Here is a 25969-nt window from a genome sequence, read left to right as displayed (position 1 = left end):
ATGTCAGTGCAAGATCTCATTCGAGTGAAGGGGGAACCCTTCTAATCAATAATCTCACGGTGTAGAAATAAATTGAAATAGTCTTCTGAGTGATCAAGTTGGTATACATCCTCATATTGCCTCCTGGCTATATATAGCAAATGTGTCTGAGTAATCTCAGCCTGTCATGCACACCAACTATATGTATTGATGGAACAGCATACAGTCATTATATATTGGTCGTCATATAAGTATTAACCTAATTATTAAGGTGTTCCAATAACGGAGCATTGATTAATTAATATCCCACTCTCTGATATAATAAGTGGGACAATATTGTTTATTAATAAGTCTCCGATGGGATTAAATAGCAGGATATAATTAATATATTTGTGTTAATCACACAGTTGATAAGGGGACAGTATTGATGGTACAGGTTGAGTCTCCGATATCCAAAATGCTTGGGACCAGGGGTATTTTGGATATTGGAATATTCCGTATTTTGGAATATTTGCATATCATAATGAAATATCTTGGGAATGGGACCCCAATATACACACAGAATGCATTTATGTGTTATATACACCTTATACACACAGCCTGCAGGTCATTTTATACAATATATTTTATAATTTTGTGGCTGAAGCAAAGTTTGTGTACAGAAATGAAATTAATTTATGTTTCATATACACCTTATACACACAGCCTGAAGGTAATTTTATACAATAGTTTTAATAATTTGTGCCTTAGACAAAGTTTGTGTACATTGAACCATCAAAAATGAAAGGTTTCATTAACTGAGTCAAGCCAAAAATATTCCGTATTTCGGAATATTTGGATATGGGAGACTCAACCTGTAGTCGGTTTGTATATCCTTGTCAGGCTATGCCTGATCCCCCATGCCTAGCAATGTGCTATAATGACAGGTTCATTGTGTAATAACTGTCTATAAAATCACCCAGGATTGAGTGCAATAGTTGATTATTGACAGATTGCTACAATATAGTGTTCCACGTGCATATTATGCCACTATGTTGCTATTCAAATTATGACAGGAGTGAGCTCTCTCATGCTGCAGCACCGTGTCTTATCCAAAGTATCATTTAATTTAATTGTGAACATAGGATTACTCAACCATATTTGTTTACAATAATAACAGTTGAATAAATGAAGACACACGGCGGGATTCCTTTGCGATTTTATTAAAAATTAAAAACCAACAAAAATTTCAGTTTTTCACAGATATTCACTATATTTTCACTTTTTGTCACTTTGCTGATTTTAACCTTTATTTCGCTGGCATTGGTATCGTCATACCAATTTCCTTTTAATGTATACCCAATAAAGATTTGTCTTTTAAATACCCATGCAATAACTTTGTGCGCCATAAATCTATACAAAATATTTATTTCCATCCTTTTTACTTTGGTAATTCAGTAAATATTTATATTTGTCTAAATGGCAGCACCCCCAACTTAAATACTGATTGAAATATATCGAATATGGTGTACCCTTTCCATTATATGTGATGTGTGCAGATGTATTTTTTTTCCTTTGTTTCTCAGTGTGTGTGTGTGTGTGTGTGTGTGTGTGTATATGTATGTGTATATATATATATATATATATATATATATATAATATAGTATATATAAAGATTTTATGCTATACAACATCTACTAGTTTAAACTACAAGAAGGCAGTATCTCTTTAGACCACAAGAGGGTAGTGTCTCATCTCAGTTGCTAAACTTGCATCTACAGATGTATTTGATATAAATGGTAGATGTTTGGAAGAGGGCTTTGTGAGTGTAATGCTGCATACACACGGTCAGATTTTGTTTCAGATCTGAACGATTACGATTATAAAAATTGTTCATATCTTTGACATGTAGGGCATGCATCGACGAACGATTTGCGTTCCCGCATGTCAGATAATGATCTCTGAAATCTGATGTGTTTGCAGTCAGATTTTAATGATTTAATTCATTTTAATCCAGTCAGAAATCGTTTATCATTGATTAAATTGTTCAAATCATTGTAAAAATCGTTCATCTGACAAATCTGACCGAGTGTATGCACCATAAGAACCTTGAATCAGGTTCTTCGTTCCTTCGTGCCAGCACTGGGTAGACTTAAGGTCATATTCGTCGGGCCAAACATACAACATTTCATGGCAAAGTGCAGAACGAAGAAACCGGTTTGGATATTTTGATATCTACATTTGACATCTTTTTAACACCCAGTTGTGTGTCCGTGATGAACAGATTTCAGTACCAGAGGGAATGCAAAGTCTTCAGAGACATCTTTTTGTCTGCCATTAGTAACTAATGCACTTTGTGCTTGTTCCATCCATTTACATACCTCCGCACTTACGTTCTCTCAATTTACCTTTGTAATATAGCATCTGCTCAGCACATTCACCACTTGTTGAAAGCAGTTTAACCCACAATTCAAATAAAACACAATGAAGGATATGACTACTGTACATGAAAGCATTTGGGGTGAACTCAATATAAATCATAAACACGGTGCAAAGGGGGGATGCAGTCAGGAAGCCGATGGTCGAAATGCCGACCACCGGCTTCCCGACTGTCAAATCCCGGCAAGGTACTAATGACAGGGGTCAAAATCCCAACGCCCGTCATTAGACTTATGCTGGGAGCCCGACGCTAGGCATACCGAACAAAGGTAAGCCAGGTGCGGACAGCTGCCGGGGGGGGGAGGGTTAGGTTTTTGGGCTCCAGGGGGCACTTAGGGTTAGAACCCCCCCACCCCCAGGAGGGTTAGGTTAAGGCTAGGGGAAGGTGGGGTTAAGGTTAGGCCCCACCGGGGGGAGGTTAGGGTTAGGCGCACCCCCCCCCCCGGGAGACTTAGGTTTAGGCTGCGGGGAAGGGGGGGGTTAGGGTTAGGCACTAGGGTGGGAGGTTAGGCACCCCTAAAGGAGGGTTAGGGGGGGGAATAGGGTTAGTAAATACTTACCTCTGGAGCTGTCAGGATCTTCACTGCTGCCGGTCTTCCGGCATCTGGACCAAGGGAATCGGTATGATATCCCGGCTGCCGCATGGCCGAGAGTTCAAATCCCGGCAGCAGTAGCCCCGCAAAACAGCAGAGCCCGGCAGCGGAAGCCCGACAGCGCTGGAAATCCCGATCGTGGTAAGGTAAGTATAAACTACCCTAACCCTCTTTAGAGGTGCCTAACCCTAACCTCCCCCCCTGTGCCTAACCCTAATCCCCCCCTCTAAGTGCCTAACCCTAACCCCCGCCTTCCCCGCTGCCTACACCTAAGTCCCCCGGGGGGGTGCCTAACCCTAAGTCGCCCCCAGGGGTGCCTAACCCTAACCCTCCCTCCCCCTAGCCTAACCCTCTCAGGGGGGTGCCTAACCCTAAGTCCCCCCCGGGTGCCCTAAATCTAACCCTCCCCCCCGCGGCTGTCCGCTCGCGGCGTCCTGCATCCCTTCGATCGGGATGCCAGTCTCCCGGTGTCGGGAAAATGACAGGCGTTTAGAATCCGGCAGCCGGCTTTCCCGATTGTATACCAGACTAAGGTACAGCAGTATTTCATACCGATCCCGCAAAGGGATATGCTGCCTTCATCCCCTTTCAGTGTTCTCTGATCACTTGCATGTTGTTGGTGCTTTCTTCAAATGTGGTTTCCTGAACCATATAAAGTGCTCACTAAATTGCACTCACAAGATTTGGGGGTCTATTTACTAAGCCTTGGATGAAGATAAAGTTGACTGAGATAAGGTGCCAGCCAACTAGCTCCTAACTGTCATTTTTCAAACACAGCCTGTGACATGACAGTTAAGGTACCAGCCAATCCGCTCCTATCTCCGTTCATATTATCTCCATCCAAGGCTTAGTTAATAGGCCTCTTAAGTTACAGATGTGTCCCTCATACATCTAGCCTGAATACACCGTGTGGTGCGAGATACCTGGCGTGAGTGACTCGCCAGGTCCCGTGCGACTCGCTAGTACCGGGAGTCTTTTTAGCCTGAAATGCATCTTAGTTACGTGGTGATGCAACTAGGACGCACCAGGAGACTACACTGGTTCATTTGATATGTGACACTTGTATATCTGTGTGTGTCTGAGTCTGTAAATGAAGCACAATGCAACTTGGCGTGGAAAAGACACAGGAGTAAATTTACTAAAGTGAGAGTTTTTAGAATTGGAGATGTTGCCCATAGCAACCAATCAAATTCTACTTAACATTTAACTGGCACATTCTAGAAGATAATAGCTAGAATCTGGTTGCTATTGGCAACATCTCCAATTTTAAAAACTCTCACTTTAATAAATTTACCCCTCAGTCACACACAGAAATAGTGTGGCATATCAAATCTAAGAAACATTTGAGGGTAAAAAAGATGCAATAAACTCGTCCGGCGCTTGCAAAGTCGCTCGGGACCTGGTGAACCAAGAGGGGCTTTTTGGCGCGACTGCTGCGAGAATGTATGAGGACACATCTGTAGGATAAAATATCCACTGGGAACATTGAAATCTCCTGTGTGTGTGCATGCCCTAAGTTTGACATGGGGGTATCCATTTGTCTTCACTTATTTCATATTTGATACATGTGCTGTTTTGCCTCCTCAGCATGTATGTATGTATGTATGTATGTATGTATATATATATGTGTGTGTTTGTGTGTGTGGTTTTTTTAATGTTTAATTCTCTAATAATTAATTTTTAAATATGAAAAATATAAGAACTATAAAAATCAGTCTGAAAAGATCTGTAGTTTTGTGAAAGTTCTCCATGAGCTCTAGTATCGCTAAATTATTTTCAGGTCATCCACTGTACATCTCTGCTAATAATACCAGCTGCAGTGCGGTGATTTACCATTGCCTTGTCGTCTTTTTTTAGAAATTAGAAGCCACGATTGCGAGTCATATCTTGACCTCCCAAAAGTGGCTGGAGGTCTACCTGGAACAGGAGAAGCAAATGAAGATGTTTAAATCCTGTCAGACAATGCAGGAAATATTTAACCAGAAGAGGAGCACATGTCCGGGCCTGGTGTACCGAAGAATCCCCATCCCTGATTTCTGCGCTCCCAGGGAACAGGTAACCAGGAGGAAATTACTAAATGGCAATTGATAGGGTACACAAATAAAAGAGAAAGTGTCGTTGTCATAACATTGAGTCTTTCTAAAGAAATATATAAAAGGACATTAATCATAGTCTGGTGTGGCTGAGCATTTGTTTTCACCGCCGAGTGACCATATCAAGCCTCCATCATCCTCTTTGTGGGAAAATCTTAATTTAATGGAAGATCTGTTTCTAAAGTGTTGGTGCTCTGATACTTATACACTATTGTGCAGTGCTCTTTTTTAATATGCTTTATCCTCCCTCCACTTCTAGTTTGCAGAGGCACCATGAAACGTTGCTGGCGGGTCCTGTAGGTGCACAGTTTAAAAAGAAAACAGATTTGCCTTTCACACATGAGATACTTTTGGGTTAATTCAGTTAGATTTGCAAAATCAAATCAAACTCGCATCACAAAACTCACATACATTACGGCAATGCCCACACCCGCGAAATGTGAGCTTCAATTAGAAATGGGCACTGTCGGCGAGGTCACACAACTTTTCTACAGTAAGTGACCTGGTAGAAGTGCATGAAAAAGTGGGGAAATTATCCTGGGCCTCAAAAAAGTGACACCTTAGATGTATAGAAGGCTGCTAGTGGCCACAAGGAAAGTGCTGGAGGTTCTTAAAAGGTGCGAAATGGCTGATTTTTGCATTTCTTATTAATTGGGATGGGTGTACCAGAGGTTCCGCACTGTGGGGGTCATTCAGACCCGCTAGTGAGCGTCAGTACGCTCACAAGCAGGTCGATGTTCCCCACTGCGCATGTGCACGACGAAGGGAGCTCAGTCGTGCGCATGCGCGAGACCCGGGGAGCGACTGGCTTTCCATCGCTCCGGGTCTCGCACCAAAGGGGGCGTGCTGTCGATGTTGATTGACAGCATGCCCTCTTTGGTGGGCGTGCCGGGGGCGTGCCTGCCAGACGGAGGCGTTCCCATGGGAACGCCTACCGTCTGAAGCCGGCCCCACTGACATCACTAGTGATGTCAGTGGGAGTGATTTTTGCTCTTATAGAGCCAAAATCACTCCAGGGCTTGCAGCAGGGAGACCCTACCGCAGGGTCTCTGTCGCAAGTCCGATGGTCTCGATGGTTAAGACCATCGCGACCATCTTTTTGGCCGCTCGCATATGCTGTGGGTGGTCACCTACAGCTATATGAGCGGCCAGGAGGCCGCTCCATTTTCATGGAGGAGGGCCCTGATTCAGAGCGAGCGCTCTAGTCAGAGCGTTCAGCTCTGAATCAGGCCCTGTGTCCTGACATGTTTACCTTATAATAAAGATTTTGCTTACCTTATCACCTGCTCAGGGGGCAATGCATAACAAAATGTGAATTTGCCGGAAAAATGTATTGCGAGTTTGGAATTGACTTGCCAATGTAATTCACAGTGTGCATTCACCGCGAAAATGGATCGCCAGACCCAACTCGCTCCTAATTGAATTGACTTCTTTGTGTTTTGATATGAGTTACACACTTATTTATTGTTTAGTAAATTATTTCTATAGCTGAAATATATTCATTTACACTTTACAATTATAATAGGCAATACTAGTGTTGTTTTCATGTGATATAACAGGGATTCCTTACATTGCAGAAATGCCCTCTCAAATGCATGGGAACCCTGGATCAAACCTCCCATACAAAGCATTACTACTAGATACATGTATACCTGATCAGTGCTGCACTAGTTACTTGTAGATCCAGTTTGTTTGTTGAAAATTTTGGAGACCAAGTGGAACCTCGGGTGACTAGTAACATGGAATAAAAAAAATATTCCAAACATTAGGAATAAAAGTGAGAAATGACCTCACCATTGTCACTCAGTAAGGAACGGCTTCAATTAGCTGAGCATTAAGTTGCACAGTATTTTTCAGGGCAATAACCTGCAGCCATGACTTTTTGCTATTCAATGAAAGAATCACATTTAATTTACGTGGATTTCAGTGGTGTGGTAATACCAAGCTAGGGGACGATAGTAAGCCATTGATTCTGTGAGGGGCTGGAGGGATCTGCCCACACAGGGTATAAATAGTAAGTGTGACCCCACCTCGAGGCTGCCTGGTGTACAGCGTTCAGGTGAGGCTAACGAGGCAGACCAGTCAGGCTGCTGGAGGAGATAGTCCAAGTAGGACTGTGGCAGCTACAGAGGCCAGTGTGGGCCAGGATGCCAGTGCTCATACCTGCAGTCAGACAGGGAGGACCACAAATCTCTAAGACTGTTTGTGTGAAGCTATAGCAGCCAAGGAGGCTGTGTTTATATCTGTGAGACTTTAGAGAGACTGTATTACATTTGCAGACTAGCTTCCCATATTAGTCAGGGTTCAAGAAGTGAGTTAGTGCCCTGAATGAGGGGCTAGGTGTTTTTCTTTTTTTTTGTTTCTGAATGCTGACCGTAAAGCACAATTTATTTCATTTAAACCTAAAAAGCTGCCCCTAGGCACTGCACCGCTGACCACCTTTATTATGCACCTAGGCACTGCACCACTGACCCGTCTACCGAGCCAAATTACCCCAAGTTATCACAGTGGAATAAATCTCACCTTTTAGTTTGTTCCTCCAGAATTGATGATAACTTTTTAAAAGTCTTTATTTTAATATAAAAATGTCAGAATATAGTAAAGTACTTCTGATCCTCCCCTACTAAAGAATAGTAATGTATCTAAAGGTGTTTTCCGAAGAGCAGAGAGTGGGGTGTAATGGTGTAGGGCCATGTATGCTGATGAAATGTTACGAAATATGCGCAGATTATTATTGTGCAACTTCACATTATGGAACTAATTGAGTCTGCCCTATAACTACCTCAACACTGAGAAACGTAGACATTTCTGGTGGGGATGCAATCGGCAAGCCGGTTGACATTATACCGACAGCTGGCTTTCCAACTGTCATATCCCGGCGAGGGTGAAATGACTGGCGTCACCGATGCCGGGAGACCGGCGCCCGGCATCCCGTTCTGGGGGGGAGGGTTAGGTTTAGGGCTCCCGGGGGGACTTAGGGTTAGGCACCCCCCTGGGAGGTTAGGGTTAGGCTAGGGGTAGGGAGGTTTAGGGTTAGGCACCCCGGGGGGAGGCTAGGGTTAGGCACCCCCCGGGGGACTTAGGTTTAGGCAGCGGGGAACGCGGGGGGGAGTTAGGTTTAGGCACTTGGGGGGGGGGGGGGAGGTTAGGGTTAGGCACCCCTAAGGGAGGTTTAGGGGGGTAGGTTAGGTTAGTTCATACTTACCTGGGGACAGTCGGGATTTCCAGTGCTGTCGGGCTGCCGCTGCCGGGATCTGTTCCACTGTCGGCCTGACGCTGCCAGGAATCGAACTTCCGGCCATGCGCCTGGCGGTATTACATACCGATTCCTTTCTGGTGTCATCAGCCAATGACTCTGCAGAATTCTCCAATACAATTTTGTAAATGGCTGGTTCTCTGGGTTCCGCTCTTTGTATAAAAGTAACTACGGTAATTCAGGAGAAGTGTAAATGTTTTGTGATCTCTGGGTCTGATTCAGAGATTTGGCAAAGCCAATATTTAAGCAGATGGAGTGATTGTTTGGGCTTGTGTTTGCGTGATTACACTCACAGGATTTTCTCGCAATGTGAGTGACAGGTAGTCAGCAATGGAGGGTGGTAAGAAAAGCATGTTGGACCATTTAAACATAGTTTTATGGGTGTGCATAAATTAGCCATTGCGACTACTCCGCAGCATGAGAGCTGTCTGCATGGCACGAGAGCTGCAGCGTTTGCGGCTCATCAGACTAGACTTACATGCTGCGTGCTACCCGATGTGCGTCGATTTTACCAATGTTAACGCTTTTGTACATCGTCGGACGGATATGAGAAGGCGCAGTGGGTGTTCCTATGCTCAGCTATGCTTTGGAGACATTATCATATTTTAGCACCTGCAATCTCTGAGATAGACTGCTGCTGCGATTCCAGTAGCGTAAATCTCAGAATCTGGCCCTCTATTCGTATTTCTCTTTATAATGCCCATGTAAGTGATAGATAAAGGTAATCTATCATTCTATGGAATGAAAGCACCCTCCAATTCAGTTTAGAACTGAAACATTTATATCTGTTGAAGTGAATCGAGCTCCAATAGGCAAAATCATCATGAAGTGTGTGCGTGTATATATATATATGTGTGTATATGTATATATGTGTGTATATATATATATATATATATATATATATATAGTATAGCCTAGCCTAGCCTAGCCTAGCCTAGTCTGGGCTCCTCACGTTACCATATGGGTTTTCGGACTGGGGTATGGAGTACTGTAAAGATATCATTATTGGGTCTCTATAACAAGGTGGTTCCCAGCCGTAGTTCTTTAAGAGTGTTATTCTGAATAGAGCCGGATCATCAATCGCCTATCCTAGATCTAGGCCCTTTGAATGTTTTGGTGTCTTTATTACTCTAATCTGTTTTTTCATGTTGCTCATTTTGACAAACAGAGGGGGGAATCGGGGGCCCGAACCAGTATCTTGCCTAGGTCCTCATCTAGAACCTGTATGATATTGTCCTCTTCTGTGTGATACTGAGCCAGCTGTATGCAGATGATTGCACTATATGAATTAGCATCATGTCTGTGTTGCAGGATTTTGACATGATTCTGCAGTCTATGAAGAGCACACTTGCTGAAGACTCCAATGCAGCCTTTGTATTCAACTGTCACGGAGGCAAAGGGAGAACAACAACGGCGATGGTCATTGCATTACTCACCCTCTGGCATTTCAATGTATGTACCAAACCAATATAATTTACTTAATACCTGTCTATTAATGAAATGAACATTCTCATTATTTACTAGTAAAGGGACCTAGCACACGCCTGATTGCCACAGTCTACCCTCTGCTCTGTCTGTTCCTAGCCCCCTCTTTCCGCTGCTCCACCCCCTGCGCTAACTGTTGCTCGTCACATCAATCCCCACACGCGCTCAAGCACTGCGCTCCTTAATGCGTGCCTCCCCTCCTTCTGTCAAACCCCGCTCCATCCAGTCCCATACTTAGACGTTCCTGGTGGCCAGCTGGGTCATTCTCTTCTGTGGCACTAGGTCTGTACCATCTCCCTCGGTGTGGGTGCTATTGGAGGGGCGGCTCACCTCCCACTGAATATGCATGTTGCAGATGGGACAGTTCTTGAACAATTATCATATAGATTATTAATATTACATTTTATTTGTAAGGTCTCCCAATGTGTCGGGCAGCACCATGCAGTGATAGTATCATGGTTGACTATGTAATTATCAGATATAGGGGTTAATGTATCAAGCAGAGAAAAGAATGGAGAAGTTGCCCATCGCAACCAATCCACTTTGGGAAAGCATTTTTCAAGTACATTCTATAAAATGTTAGGCAGATTCTGATTGGTTGCTATGGGCAACTTTTCCACTGGTCCACTTCCCCACTCGTTTCACTGCTTGATACATCAACCCAGGGGTGTAACTAGGTATTTGAAGGCCCCATAGCAAAAGTTTATAAGGGTTCCTATGTACCACCCAATGGTGAAAAATGTATATAACACATGTAACTTTGACAAGGAAGATGGGCCCCTCAGCAGCTGCGCCCCTTGCACCTGTGGTAGTTATGCCCATGCATCAACCCTTGTATCCTATCCAACAGTCAATAGTTGTAAATGCATTTTCACTAATGAAAGCACTTTGCAAACACAACTGTCACAATGTATATTTCTGCCCTTGTAGCTTATGTTTCCCCATCGCACACATTTTCCTGATCATTATACCCATCACTGTGAGCGGAGAAATTACAGGCTGAGTGTGTGTAAGAGGCCCGATAGAGCGGCTGAGCAAAGTTGGCTTATTGACAAAGCAATGTGTGCTCCCTTCACGTACTGTCTCTCTATCTTTATTGCAGAGCATTCCTGAAATTAGTGAGGATGAAATTGTCAGTGTTCCAGATGCCAAGTATACCAAAGGAGAGTTTGAGGTAAGACTCTCCCGCTAGATCATTGCTCTCTTTCAGCTTCCTGACATACACTATAGGGTTTCGGGTACTTTAAATAAAAAATATCTACATTAAGGGATGGTTCGAAGCTCTCATTGCTCTACACATATGGTAATAAACCCCACTAAAAAGCTGCTTGCATTTTTTTATTTAAAATTCTCTAGTACAAAAGATTTTGTGGAATCGAGCCCGTGGTTTATGTGTCGTTTCTATTATTCAGACTCTTGCAAGGAGCAAATAAAAATGATATACTGTAAAACTGCTAGGAAAGTGCCTTGGTGTTAACCAGACATGATATACAGTCAGTATGTCACCTTACCCATGAACGCCTGTCTAGTTTTTTTTTAGTAGATTTTGTTATTTAGTTTGGTTTTCTAGATACATGTATATTTTGTATATGCAACAACATAGAGTCAGCTTCTCTTGTAAAGCTGGCCATACACCAGACCACCTTTCCTCCAACCAGTTGGTTGGTTGGAATGAAAATCCGGTAATGTATGGGAGCAAACGACAATCAGCCATTTGCTCCCAAACACCGGAAAACGGATGAAGCTGTTGTTCAGGCAATTTGTATAAATCAAACAGATCTAACCAACTTGCCTGAACGATCTTTTTGTGTTTCCTGGTGTTTGGGAGAAAATTGCTGATTGTCGTTTGCTCCCATACATTACCGGAGTTTCATTCCAACCAACCAACTGGATGGATGGTTGGAGGAAAGTTGGTCTGGTGTATGGCCAGCTGAATTGATGGTCAGATTTACATTGTAGTTATAGGTTTTATTTGCCTAATGAGCCCTCTTTTATCTTTATACCAAAAAACGTTCAATAACGGCGAAAGCACTGGTTCCCAGAACAGCACAAAGGCCATCCGTTATTGGAGGTTATCAGATTGTATTGGTTTACCTTGGTTGTGTGCCTGGTGTATTTTTTTCCAAAACAAGCTGTCTGTGTCAGCAGCTTTAAAGTCGGTGCTGACTTGTGGCCAATAAAGACATAGATACAGGTACAGTACCAGACCAACCTCTGACCAATCAGAACATCAGAATGTTTAAAACCCAAAAGTTAGACTATCCAATTACTTTTGAGTCAGCTACAATATATTTGTAAAATGTGCCTCTGCATGAAATGACTCTAGCTATTTCAAATATTTGTAAAAAGACACAACATAAAAAAAATACGAAGCAAATTAACACCCATTTAAACAATAGAATGGAAAAACCATTCCAGGCCAACTGATAGTTCTTAATAACCATAAGACATATAAGCATGGAACTGGATCCTGTTAGTTAGTTTTAGGATTATAGATATGTTTCTTGCACAACCATGTTACTTCTCTGATATTGAATTTGCCTGGTTGAGAATTCAGTAGAGCATATTCCTTTAAGTGGCACATGATGAGGGTCATGAACTCCATAATTATCAAAAGGGGAAATACCTTCTTAAAACAGGCTATTTTAACTATTGCCAGACATTTTCCTGCCACACACTTGATGGAGAATTTGTGGCTGAGGATTCCATGTCCGCATGCACAGGGACAAATCCACATCTTACAATCTCACATCGTATTTAACTTGATCCAGTGCCAGGTGCTATTTACTGCTGTAAGGATACTGCCCAGTGGAGACGTGCGGCAGGCCGCAATAGGACCTCCCACGGGCTCCTTACAGAAAGTAGCCGTAAAACACACACGTTGCGCTTCAGTTTTCTAGCTTACGTGAGGAAAATTATGTTCCCCCCAACTTCCCTCAGTGTCTTTATTAAAGCTCTGCTGTAGCTACTACAAAGTGCTGACTACTATGTCCCATGACCTTTATTAGTTCTTTCATGCACATTTTCTTTCTAAAAACACTTAAAGTGTTTGTTTTATTTTTGAATAAAATTTCCTTATTTTTTCTACCATAGTACTGCTCTACTCAAATCTCATTCCAGCTAATATACTCTGATTTATGTGACTATGGTTTTATTTCTATTAAGATGTTACAGTGGTCACCACTAGGGGGCGTCTGGATGCAGTAACTCAGTGGTTCACAAACTTTTTAGCATCACGGCGCCCTAGAGTGTCAGCATTGTTCTCACAGCACCCCTAAGCCAAAAGTTTGTTATTGAGAAATTCAGAAAATTGTAGTAAAGTGAAGTAAATTGTGCTTACCTGTCATCCTGTCATTATTTGGGTCAGTTGTGTAGTGGGTGACAGGTTTGTGCTTCTTCTTGTCCACATATTTACATTACATTGACCATAAATAATTTTATTTGGTGCTGGACAACCAACCTGAGGCACCCCTGCAAGTGTCCTGGGGCCGTGGCACACCGTTTGGGAACTACTGCACTAACTGCATTATACATGTTATTAGCTTTTGTCTCTCACTTTCTTTTTCTTATTATTTTATCTTAGATTGACCCAAAGTTATTTTTAACTTAAGTGAACTAATGGTTCACAAACAGCGCACAGGCATGTCCAATTGGGTTGGGTACAGGATGCTAACACTTGGGATCCCGTCGGTCAGAATCCCGACGCCGGCATCCCGACAGGGTTAGTATACCGACACATATCGGTAAGTATCCTAACCCTACCCCTAAACCTATCCTCCGTTCCTAAGGCCAAAACTTAACCCTTCCCCTAGTGCCTAACCATAATCCACCCCCTAGTGCCTAACCGTAACCCTCCCCCTAACCACACTACTTACCGTTGGGATGCTGGCGCCGGGATTATGACTGGTGTCGGGATTCCGGAGCTGGCATTCAGAGTGCCAGCATCCCGACAGCCGGGATAATTACATCCTGTCTAATATCTGTGTCCTACACTTATGTGCTTTCCATGTCATATATCGTTACACTATAATTAAAGAAAAAATTAGTTTTCACCGTTCAGTTCATACTGTTGGGGGTAAATTTACTAAAGTGAGAGTTTTTATAAGTGAGTTTTAAAAGTGATGTTGCCTATAGCAACCATTCAGATTCTACCTAACATTTAACTAGCACCTTCTAGAAGATAATAGCTAAAATCTGATTGGTTGCTATGGGTAACATCACTTTTAAAACTCACTTCTAAAAACTCTCACTTTAGTAAATTTACCCCTAAGAGTCTATGGAATTTCCGGATGCTTTCCAATGCAAATAAACTGCAGATCGGTTTAATCTCCTGTGACTTGAGGAGCCTTCATCCTTCTTCTGATGTAGATCTAAAGGTTTCAGTTGTGATGCTTAGATCAGTCCAGTGGTATATGTAATGTAACTGTACCTTAGTTATCTCTTATGTATTTAATATTACAGGTAGTCATGAAGATTGTTCAGATACTGCCTGATGGGCACAAAATGAAGAAAGAAGTGGATATGGCACTTGACCATGTTAGTGAAACGATGACTCCTATGCATTATCACTTGCGAGAGATCATTATAAGCACTTACCGGCAGGTGAGTAGTCCTCCTACGTACAATAGCGCCATCTTGTGGCTCACCCACATATATGCACGGTTTACAAATTCATTCTCGAATTGAAAAAAATCTGTACAATACAAACACATGAGCACAAATTCAGATATAGTTTGTATATGCAAAATATCATATAAGATATTTAAGAATATATTACTTAATCTGGTGATTGCCACGTGAAGTTTTGTCACTCGTGTATCCTTGAAAATGTTTCCATTCTCCCGTAATTTAAAAATGCCAGTGTCAATGCTATCTCAACAAGGATGGTGTATTATATGGTATAGACTGGGAGATTTAGGGGCATACGCATTAAAAGTTGCAGAAGTATTGGATTTTTTTTTTACTGTTCATGGGTCATACTGTAGTCCCCTTTGATAATAATTTGGACTTTGGTCTGCTGTGGTAATTCGCCTTTTGAAGGAGATTTCAGTGAAATCGTCTGAATTAGGCTGTTAGTACATAGCAATAATTCATAACATTATGCAGACTCTGCTGTTCCCACATCATTTTATGAACAAAAGCCTTCATAAATAGGCCACTTGATTTTTAGGTGTGTGAGAAGGTAGTTTTATGCTTCCTCCTGCGTCACTGTATTGAGCATGTCTGTGACAGAACAGAGATAGATAGGAGTTACTGTATCCAGAGATCCGGAAGTCACTAGAACACTCTGATATTGGTTTATGCATGAGCGTCAGTAACAACAGGTAAAGCAATGGCATATTCTGGGGATCATTGTACAAGATTGAGTGATGGTGACCGGTAAGTGAGTGAGAATTACCTACACTCCATGCTTAAAGGTCGGTACTCATAACAGCAACCTGCTGGCTACGTAATAATAGTCTGTGACTTTTTGCCACCGTACAGTCAGTAATTATGCCAAATAAACCAGCAAAAAGTCTATCTGTATGATTCAAGCCCTATTTATATATAGTATAGAAATTTTGCAACATACAAATTTGTTTTGTATTGGTTGAATATGTGGTCAAACAGATATTTACAACAAGGCAATACTATAGCCAAATGTATTGGCTATTCAATTGCATCATGCTACTTAATGTTATTTATTTACAGTTATTTATATAGAGCACATTCTGCAGCGCTGTACAGAGAATATTTAGTAATTCACATCAGTCCCTGCACCAGTGGAGCTTACAATCTACATTCCTTACCACATGGACACACATTTACATTAGGGTTCATTTTTTTGATAGCTAATTAACTTACCAGTGTGTTTTCGAGTGTGGATTGGAACCAGAGCACCAAGAGGAAACCCACCCAAACTCTATAGCATACAAACTCCACACAGATAACTCCTTAGGGCCTGATTCAGAGGTGGATGCAGAGCTGACATGTGCGTAGTTGACCTGTGATGTATCCGAGGCACTTCACACATGGGCGCACAGAGATGCAGCACAGCATCGGTGGCAGGGTTTGGGAAATGTAATTGGCATTTCTGGGAGGTAACGGAGTGGAGAACACAGGTTGGTTGCTGATTGCGGCTGCGTTCAAAGTTGCTTAGCCTCTCACACAGGCGGTCATACTTGCTTGGAGTAACTGCACCTGGCATAGGACTGGTGCAAGTTTTTATGGTGTATCTATATACGCACACTGACGGAAATGCACTGTCTTAAGACAATGGGAGCGGGTGTTAGCATAAAGGCGCAGACATGACTGCAGCATAACACTCAGCTGCGTCTGCTCCCACCTCTGAGTCAGGGATTTGAGTCATAACTTCAGTGTTTTGAGGCAGCAATGCTAACCACAACATCACTGTACTCTCCATGATGTAAAGTATATCCATTATATAAACACAATGTAGACATTGATCCTGTGCCTCATGCCTCGTTAACGTCACCGGTTCCTAGAGCGTGGGTTTAACAATGGCTGTCTTCACTGAGCCACATTTACAAAGGACAAATGACCGCACACCAGGAGCACCACATTGCATGGGGCTGCAGGGAACACTGTTTACAGGGCTCCTGAAACCTGCACTTGCCATAGAGAAGAATTGGCCAGTCCACAGGCTTTCCTTGCTAAGCTCAGAGTTCTGAAGAGCAGTGTAAAAATGAGATTTAGCTTTGTAGAACAAAATGAGAATAAAGGGGGTGAGGGTGTATTTTTTTGGACAGTCCTTACTGTGTAAAAGGGCTCCCAACCATTTACACCAGCTTGGACCTGTGGGTTCTCCTTCTATAGTTTAATGACATGCATCTTGTCTCTTCCAGTTGCACTGAGGAGAAGCCTCTTTCTAGGCCCCAATGTAATATAGGCAGTCCCGATGGCCCCTCATTTTCATTATAAATTTTAGCCATAAATAAGGCTAAAACTGAGCAGTATTTTACTAGGAATTAAGTCGGGTACACACTAAGCGATGTGTACCGGTACGATGTGTTGGCCCGACGGGCTGACATGGCGTACCTCGGGTACACATTAGAACGAGCTAATGAACGACAGAACAATCCCACGTTCCATCCTTCATTACCCGCAACAGGGCCGCATGCGATATCATCCAGTTGGACGTGCTGCGCGGCCGACCAGTCGATACCGCATGTGACTGCTGGACCGTGCATATTGGCCGTACTGATCGATGCGGCAGATATGTCGTTCCAATTCGGCCGGAAACGACATATAGTGCCGACATAGTCTTAGTGTCTACCCAATCTTGGAGTTTAAATCAATAATCAATATTGTTTTCTACTGTAAGATGTGCTCTTACAGTAGAAAACAATTAGACTTTGATGTGATGTTTACATTTTTGCAACTTTTTTGTCCGCAAGCATGGCTAGTTTTCTGAGCAGAGGTCAGGCGCGCATCTCAATATGCAACGCGGACATCTAGGAGCATTTACACAGAACAATGGTGAACAGGGCACATTATTTTTCTACAATGTAGATCAGCTACCACGTTCTAGTACTACTCTGTGCTATACACCTGACCGTTTACAGAATTGAATCATTTCATTTTTAACAAGAGATTTTCTTGGCTATCATACTACAGACCCATATTGCTGATCATCATTATCAGTGCTAGTTAATGTGGCTTTGTGCTCAATGTTTCATAACATTTGTTGGTTCCTTCCAAGTCATTTCTCACACTTGCAACACCATTAATAGTTTCTTAGAAAGCCTTGCTCTACATATCATTGATACCTCTAGTTATATCATGAAAAGTGAGTGCGAGGTGGAGGGCAGCATTGCTATGCTCTCAAGTAACATCAGACTGCTCTCATTAGCTGCCGGTTGTTGGCACCACTCTAATCCGGGTCAGTGCTCACAGTACAGGGACACCTGTTGAAAATATTCCGTATGAGTCATGTCTCATGCCTCCCGGCCCTGAATACTGTGCTATATCTTCATCGTGCCACATGAAAAATGAGCAGGTGGTCTTGAATGATTCATCGGAAAGATATCTGATATAAGCTGCCAGTTTGGGATTTATGAATGACTGCATCTGGGATATTGACAGCTGTTTCATGCAAATGAACGAGTGTCTGGCATAAAGTTAGGTACAAATGGTATTTATACCCAGTGTTCTCCCCGGAAATGTTGTCAGCCGAGTGGTATTAAGTAGTAGCTGGGACAGGTGGAACATGAGGAAGCTGTTTTAAGAGCGCACTTGAAAGATTGGAGGTTGGGGTGTATCTGGTCAGGCAGGCAAGGAGCTTCAAAGGCTTGTGTGAGCCCAGAGGAAGTCCTGAAGGCAGGAGTGTGAGGGGGTGATAGGAGAGATGAAGGTCATTGGCAGAATGAAGTGGCTGAGTAGGGGAGTATTTCTTGACCAGGTCAGAGATGTAGGAGGGTAAAAGGGACTTTATAGGTGAGAGCTTGAATTGTGTTCTGGAGTTACCAGGCAAGCACTGGAGGGCACAGCAGAAGATAGACAGTAGGAGAGGAAGATTAATATGCTGCAGCATTCAGGGCATGTAACAAGGAGGGGGGGCATATATGTGACAAGCAGGCCAGGGAAGAGTCACAGACCAACACTGAAATATATCACCACATCGCTGAAAGGTTAACCTTTTATATAGTGAAAATGTACAGTAGTTACCATCTCAACTTTTTAAGGCTGAACTCAGTCCAGAATCCAAATGGACAACTGTATTCAAGGCTCTTTTGTGGCCTTATCTGTAGAAGAAATGTAAAAAAAAAAAAAAAAAAACACAGTGATGGTCATTTTCTGCTTTTCCCCTGAGCTTTCTGATACCCGAAGCTGCTGTCTGTGATATCAGTGCAATTACCGGCCGGCTGATCAGTCACATCCTGACCTCTCCTTCTGATTAAAGGCCCTGGAGCACCGAGAAACACAATGAGGCTTTATTATGAGGTTTCTGACTTGGCTTTCCTTCTCTCCTTGTAGCTCTAGTACAACAGGGATACAATATCACAAAGGGAATAGGCTGCACAATTGTTTTTACAGAGGTAGCACTGACTTGCATGACAAACCATACGAGATAGGTAAATGTTTTTTGTTACTTTTTATTAACAGGATGTTACCATAGTTTAATTTCATTTTATCAACACATTATTTTAAGTCTTTGCAGCCGTGACACACACAACGTTCCGATTCACACAGAAAAGACCGTTATCTTGTGTTTCAGTGATAGCTCCTTGTTTTTGTTTGTCCTTTTCTTGTGGTTTTACCCATTCTTGCCTAATAAAAAATCCCCAATCAAAATATGCAAATAGGTGTGAATATAATTTCAAACAAGAAATGATCCTTGTGTCCAAATTCACTTCTGTTCTGTGAATGTGCTTTTACCCTTCTGCAGAAGTCGGGGACAGATTAACAATGGGACTACAGCTTCAGGCCTTCACATAAAAATAGGCCCAACATCATGACCGCATGCTGATGACCAGCTGCCTATCTGGCCTCACAGTCAGACATAAATCATAAGTATTACAACTGTATTTTAGTTTTCTCAACACAATTATGACATTTTTGTATTTCATGTATTTATTTAGACAGTGGGGCTGGGCTAATAGTGCAGGGAGTGTACACGCCCACGTAACTCTGGCCACACCCACACAGCACTGGTCACACCTCCTCCCCTTCTCAGTAATAGTCATGTGGCCCTTAATCAGGCCCTGGGATATATAGTATATCACAGATGACCAAGGGTTACCAGTGTAAACATCCATTTGCTGCAGCTGTAGTTTGGTTCTTTTTAGGTTCACATTAATACGTGACATAATTATATAGGTACTGTAGGTCAGTACCAGTATATTATGCTGCCAGCTTCATTGACCAATTTATTTATGTTAAACGTACATTAGGAAGTATTACATTTTAGTTCTACTAGCACTTATGCATTCATAGTGTCTGTCCAACACCTATTGGTACCTTTGCACAAAGTTACTAGTTCTCTGAGTGCATGAAGATCCTTTATTAAGAGCGTATAAAAGGTTATGTTATTCCAGGCATAGAGATTTATTTTTTATCTTGCCTTTTACAGCACCACAATATCCCAAGTTGGTTATTTAATTTGCTTGTTTTCTGATAATGTATAAGTCTGCATTACACGTCACTAGTGTTTCTCTCTTTGGCTGTACATTATCTCAGTTTCTTAAATGGTTGTTAAACCTGTCCGAGTCTGGTATAACTTTTTATTTCACTATTTACTGTGCGCCCACATTCCAGAGAAGTGCGCTTATGAAACTGGCAGCTGTGGCCAGACTGGTGGAATCTGTTGGGACAGTAATTGTAAACAGAGAAAAGCGCCTGATAACAGTAGCAGTTAAGTAAGCATTACACAGTTACACAGTAACATTAGCATGAAAGCTACATAGAGATATAAAACACATAGAACCAGGGCCGGATTAACGGGGGTGGGGGCGACGGGGGCGGTCGTCCCTGGGCCCCCACACATTAAGGACCCCCACACCCACCGGGGTGAAAGTGGGCCGGAATGGGAGACTGAACCAGTTCCATCTCCGCCAGACTGAACCAGTTCCATCTCCGCCAGCCCACCTAACACCAGTGCCGCAGGGAGGTTCTATTTGCCGGGCGCCTGCTGAGATTTTGTTACCAGCAGGCGCCCAGCTCCCTCCACCCAGAGGCAGCCGGAGGCTGGAGCTCACTCCTGAGTTCCGGCTCCCGCAGTGTGCACTATAGGAGAGACGTCATCTGACGCTGTTAGCTGTATGCTTATTACATATGTGTCCTCCTACACCTAGTGTCAATACGCCATATAGCGCTGGGCACCTGGCACGACTAAGCCACTCCCAGAGGTATAGCATTCCATGTTTTTCTTTACTATTTACATCGCAGAGACAGCGAAACACCACATTACTTGGTGTGAGAAAAAGCTGCGGCAGCTGCATTGTAGCACTTCTTATACAGATTCAGACCATACTTGCCTACCCTCCCGATTTGGTCGGGAGCCTCCCGAAAATCGGGTGCCGCTCCCGACCTCCCGGGAAGGCAGGCAATCCTCCCGGCCCCCGACGATGTGCCCGCACCCCCCCGCGCCTTTAGGTACAAACCCCGGCAGCAGGGGGGCCGGTGACGCGATTCGCGCTGAATCGCGTCATCATGGCTCCGCCCCCGCTGCACAATGCCATTAATCGGCATTGTGAAGAGGGGGTGGAGCCAAGATGACGCGATCGCGCTGTCATGCCCCCATGCTCCGCCCCCAACGCTGCGTCATGTGCCGAGCCCCGCCCCCTTTGGCTTCGTCACGCCCCCAGCCCTGTAAGCCCGACAACTCCCTCCCGGAAGGAGGGAGCCAAATGTCGGCAAGCATGATTCAGACTCTCACACAGATGTGCAAATGTCGGACATCAAAGTGATCAGTGCAATCTAGCAGTAGTTTTGTCACTTCCAGTTGGTTTAATTATGTGAATAAGATGCATATTTTGAGTGAGAAAGATGCTTGGCACAGCTGACTTGCCGAGGACCTGGCGTGCTGAGAGGGACTGTTTGGCGAAACCACAGCCACAGTGTACAAGGACACATCTCACTATATCTCCCTTTGCCTCAAAACATTATTGATTACGGCCACTGCAAGGGGATGGGGTTTTCAATTAAGAATGTGAATGTTCAAGAGACTTTTAAAGACCCTTCTTAGTAAATGTATGCTAACAAGAATACCCAGAATTCTCTATTCCTCAAGCAACATTACAGTACAGAGCAGCTCTTTGAGTTAAAGGGTAACAACTTAGGGCCGTATTCAATTCACCGCGAAAAGTCCCGTTCTTTTCGCCTGCCGGTCTTTCCACCTACATCGAGTGTTTTTGGAGAAAACACTTTTCGTGCGCACGGCCGCTTTTTGCCCTATTCAATTCTAAAGGACGTGAAAACGTGTCCCGGCGAAACTCAAACAGGCGAAAACTGCTGTCAGATTTGGGGAAATCAGCCTGACACCCCCCAAAAGATGCACTGACATGGGGGATCACTATGGATACCCCTGAATAGCCCTGCTGGAGTATTTGGGGTGCTTAAATGCTCTCAATAGCTGCTATTTAGCATCTTTGCACAAGTGGTGTAGAATAGCATTTAGCAGAGATTTTTTTGCAAAAATAAGTAGTCCCAGCAAATTTGGGGTACATGAAAATGGGTGCAAGCATGGTTAAAAATCGCTAAAGTGAGGTTTTAAAAAACGCACCTTCAGCAAACACCTGCAATCAAAAAAACACCCGGGGCATACTTGGGGGACCCCGTGGAGTCAATTTCGTTAGTTTTTAAGTTTGTCCCCCAACTTTTAACTTTTTCGTCCCCAAAACAAAAGTACTTTTTTGGGGTGATCGAAAGTTTTTTTTAAACTTTTTTTTGATGCAGTTTACCTTTGGGGGACTGTCCCAAGGCTGCAGGTGTGTTCCCGCAACTTTGCACCCCAAACCCCCAACTCTGCACTTTTTTCACCTGCATTCAGAGGCGAATCTTTTCCGCTGGTTACAAGGCGAAGACTTTTCGCACCGGCGAAAAGTCTTTGGAATTGAATACGGGGATAAGTTCTCGCCTAGCAAAATGACGTCATCGGCGGAAACTTTTCGCCGAAAACTGCTTATCGTGGCTAATTGAATACAGCCCTTAATTTTACAGAGAATATATCATTCATATACGTTCCTGCTCCAATGGAGCTTACAATCTATTTTCCCTATCACATTTACACACATACACACTAGCGTTATTTTCTGTTGTCAGAGATCAATTAAATAAACCGTATATTTCTGGTTTGTGTGAGGAAGCCTGAGCACCATTAGGATACCCACTCAGACATGGTGAACAAATACAAAATCCACACAGAAAGTGCCATGGTCAGGAGTTGAAATCATGACTTTATGTCTCTGAGGCAGTAATGCTAACCACACGCCATGTGTTTGTACTAATGTTCTTTTTTTCATTAATAATCATGCCTTATGTCATATACCGTCTGTAGGGAGTAACTAAAGTTTTGCCTGATTTTTACAATTTGCTAGACATATACACTAAAATACTTTACTGGCGCCTTTGAATATTGTATTACAGACTGCGGTAAAAGGTTGCAATTCATCTCTTCTCCACTTGGTGATGCTGCAGTATTGCTGTAAATTTCTGATCTGTTCATTGTAGACCTTTGAATACATACCATATTAGGCATATGCTGTCACATAACTTTAAATGGTGTGAGAACAGAAGATATAAATACATTACTTTACTTTAAAGTGGGATATACTGAAGACTGATTTTATTTCATTTGTTTACTTGCAAAAATGTCATTACAGTAATCTAACTAAAATCTGTTGTATAATTTATTGATATAGCACATGTTTTATTAATGTTTTATTGTACAAAAACAATCACAACAATTCTAAAGCTTTTCATCACTTAATTCTAAATGATGAGATAATGTGAAAATTGCCAAAGGGGATGAATATTTTTAGGGATACTAAAGTCATACTGACTCTATTTGACTTATTACACTTATAAGGGCTTACACACTATTTACATATTTTATGAATGAAAATGCAAATATAAAGTACAAATATCTTGCATCCTATGGATTTGTCAGCGTATAGACTTTATGACCACATAATTATGATTTATCATTATAAATATAACTGTCATTCAGCATATTTTTGTTGTGTTGAAAAGGACATTGGCCGTTCAATGCATACATTTTTTGGCCCCAATACATTCAGGAGCTGGGATCTTTTCAGTTTGATGCATTTGACCTTTTTACCCTTTCATCTTTTGGTTGGCAGTAATTGACAACATATGGGTGTGTTTATGGGCATCCTGTTCTTTTCCTGTGTTAAACCAGCCATGCATCAAAACTTTATTCTGCAAACCTTGTGTGCAGGAAGCAAAGGTAAAAACCTTTCCCTTAACCATTTCCTCAGTAGATTGTGATGTTAAAAGATTATCCTGAGAAATAAATGTCTCTCTGAAATAATGCTAGGTTGCTATTGTTACCTGAGTTCTTTTTTTTTTCTAATATATATCTATATATATAACAGTAGAGTGTGCTTGAAAATATGGTGAGCACAAAGTACAGTGTTAAGTATTCGAAAGGTACAACAATGTACTTATAATTATTGATTATTATTACCATTATTATTACCATTTCCATTGTCCTCCAGTAGTATAGTTGGGTGATAAATAGTCAGAAGTTGAAGACGACAGAATAGAAGTTTAGTTGTGAAAGTGTCACAATATGAGACTTACTTGGAGGCTTCTGTTAAATTATGCTCCTTGGCTCAGGGTTATTGTATCTGTGGAAAGTGCTAGTCCCTAGAGAAATTATGCAAGTGCTAGTCCCTAGAGAAATTATGCAACTCCCATTAAGAAGAGATTACTTCTGGGCCTTGTCATTCACATGGCAGCTTTAAATGAATGCTTCACCCAAAAGGATATTTAGAGGGTCATGACTAATGCTGGTCAGAATCCCACCTATGGCCCATTTCATCCTGTCTGGGGTCATCTGTGGGGTATGGGGGCTTTTCTGCGAAGTATGGGAAACACTGTGGAAACTACCTCTCCGAATCAATGACTAGGTTTGGGTCAATGATAGTGAATATGACACCGTTCAGGGAGGGCCAAGTTGGAGGAGCCCTCTAACCTTCTGAAGAGCCACACATAATGATACGTTGAAACAATGCACTTTATTAAAGCAAGAGACTTCTAACAAGCTATAAAAACCAAATATAAAATCAAATAAGGAAGGAGCTGGGTGTGCAAGTGAAGGCTGGAAGGGTCTCCTTTGCTCCTCACTGGTTACAGTTGAGTTTTAAGGTATTAGAGGCAATGTGCAAATATTGAACTAAAGTGATTTTAAGTCAATGGTGTTCAGACTGCTTAGTCATACAAATGACACGGATCAGTGCTGAGACTGAAATCCACCTATAGAGAGAGTAGTTTGCTTTTGCTGGGACTCCTTAGTTCAGGATACGGGGTTTCTGCTCTGCATATGAAAATTACGTAGAGCTGATGTAAATGTTGTTGAGTTTGTCCATAAACCTTTTAATATATTCCTTCCTATAAACCTCTAAGATTCACCTGCCTAGAACCTCTAAGACAAAACCCTGCCTAAAACCTCTAAACAGAACGCTAATTGCGTACGCAGTTTAACCGCAACTAAGGACAGGAGTGGAATCTGTGTTTCCAACGCACAAGTATTATTCAGGTAAAAGTACAGTCAGTTACATGCAATCTATACGTACACAAGTTAGGCGTAAAAGGAAATAATACAGACCCAAGTACGGTTATACATACGCTGCGCCTCTGGACCCAGAGATAGACTTCTGACTAGATATCCTCAGTTCACCCAAAATTCAGCATGAACTGGCAAACCAGTGTTCGGACACATGTATTTATTCCCCCCCAGACTGAAACAGGACAAAGGGGGAACTTCCTGCTGATCTCATTGGTTCCCAGAGGAGAAGCATATGTAACGACACATTTAACAGGTTGTTTCAAATAGACTTTCCCGGCCTCTAACAGCCGGAGTCTTTCTGGTAACGCCTCCTGTAACATTCCATCAACTAAACATTTTGTTGCTTGTAAGTTCTGCGATCCGTAACTTGAGTTTGCATGATGCGATCTCTCCACCGATACAATGGGGATTCTGTAAAAAGCGTACGCATCAGAACGAAACCAAACACACCTTGCTTATCATGTATAATACCTTAGATATCAAAAACCTCTATTTCTTAGCATTTAAACTAACTTAACCAACTTGAATCATACAATTTGATGCTAATGGAACCTTGTGTGCGAATATGTAGTGTGTGAGTATTCGGGGTTTGATATAAGGACGCTAGTTATTAATGGGTGAGATTTAAGTGCAGAATTTCTCATACACTAAGTGAACATCCAGCAGTGTGGATGGCTGAGGGTTGTAGTTCTACATGCCCTCTGTCAGCAGGCCCACACCTGTTGTGTGTTCAAAGGAAAACAAAACCTCTTTTGTTCTCACAGACTCTTGTGTGAAATGCAAATGTATTACCACCTTAAGCTGTGGAATTTTGAGGCCATCCTGTCTAGGATTCAGACAAATCCAATTGTGTAGATATTATATTACAATTGCCACAACTATACTTTATCTG

The 25969-nt window shown here is 42.5% G+C and overlaps 1 protein-coding gene across 3 annotated transcripts in view; it reads left to right on the top strand.

The window, feature by feature from the left end:
• PALD1 (phosphatase domain containing paladin 1) overlaps positions 1–25969 on the top strand; it is a 281234-nt gene that overhangs the window by 176610 nt on the left and 78655 nt on the right. For all 3 annotated transcript variants that reach the window (XM_088475660.1, XM_088475665.1, XM_088475674.1), the window contains 4 exons: positions 4848–5045; positions 9651–9791; positions 10927–10998; positions 14286–14426. In XM_088475660.1, the coding sequence (XP_088331786.1) occupies positions 4848–5045; positions 9651–9791; positions 10927–10998; positions 14286–14426 (552 nt within the window). The remainder of the gene's footprint in view (positions 1–4847; positions 5046–9650; positions 9792–10926; positions 10999–14285; positions 14427–25969) is intronic.

The sequence above is a fragment of the Taudactylus pleione genome, unplaced genomic scaffold, assembly GCF_031769625.1.
Source record: "Taudactylus pleione unplaced genomic scaffold, aTauple2 ptg000016l, whole genome shotgun sequence".
Lineage (NCBI taxonomy): Eukaryota > Metazoa > Chordata > Amphibia > Anura > Myobatrachidae > Taudactylus > Taudactylus pleione.
The sequence above is the reverse complement of the archived record's forward strand: the minus strand, read 5'-3'. Positions and strand labels throughout refer to the sequence as shown.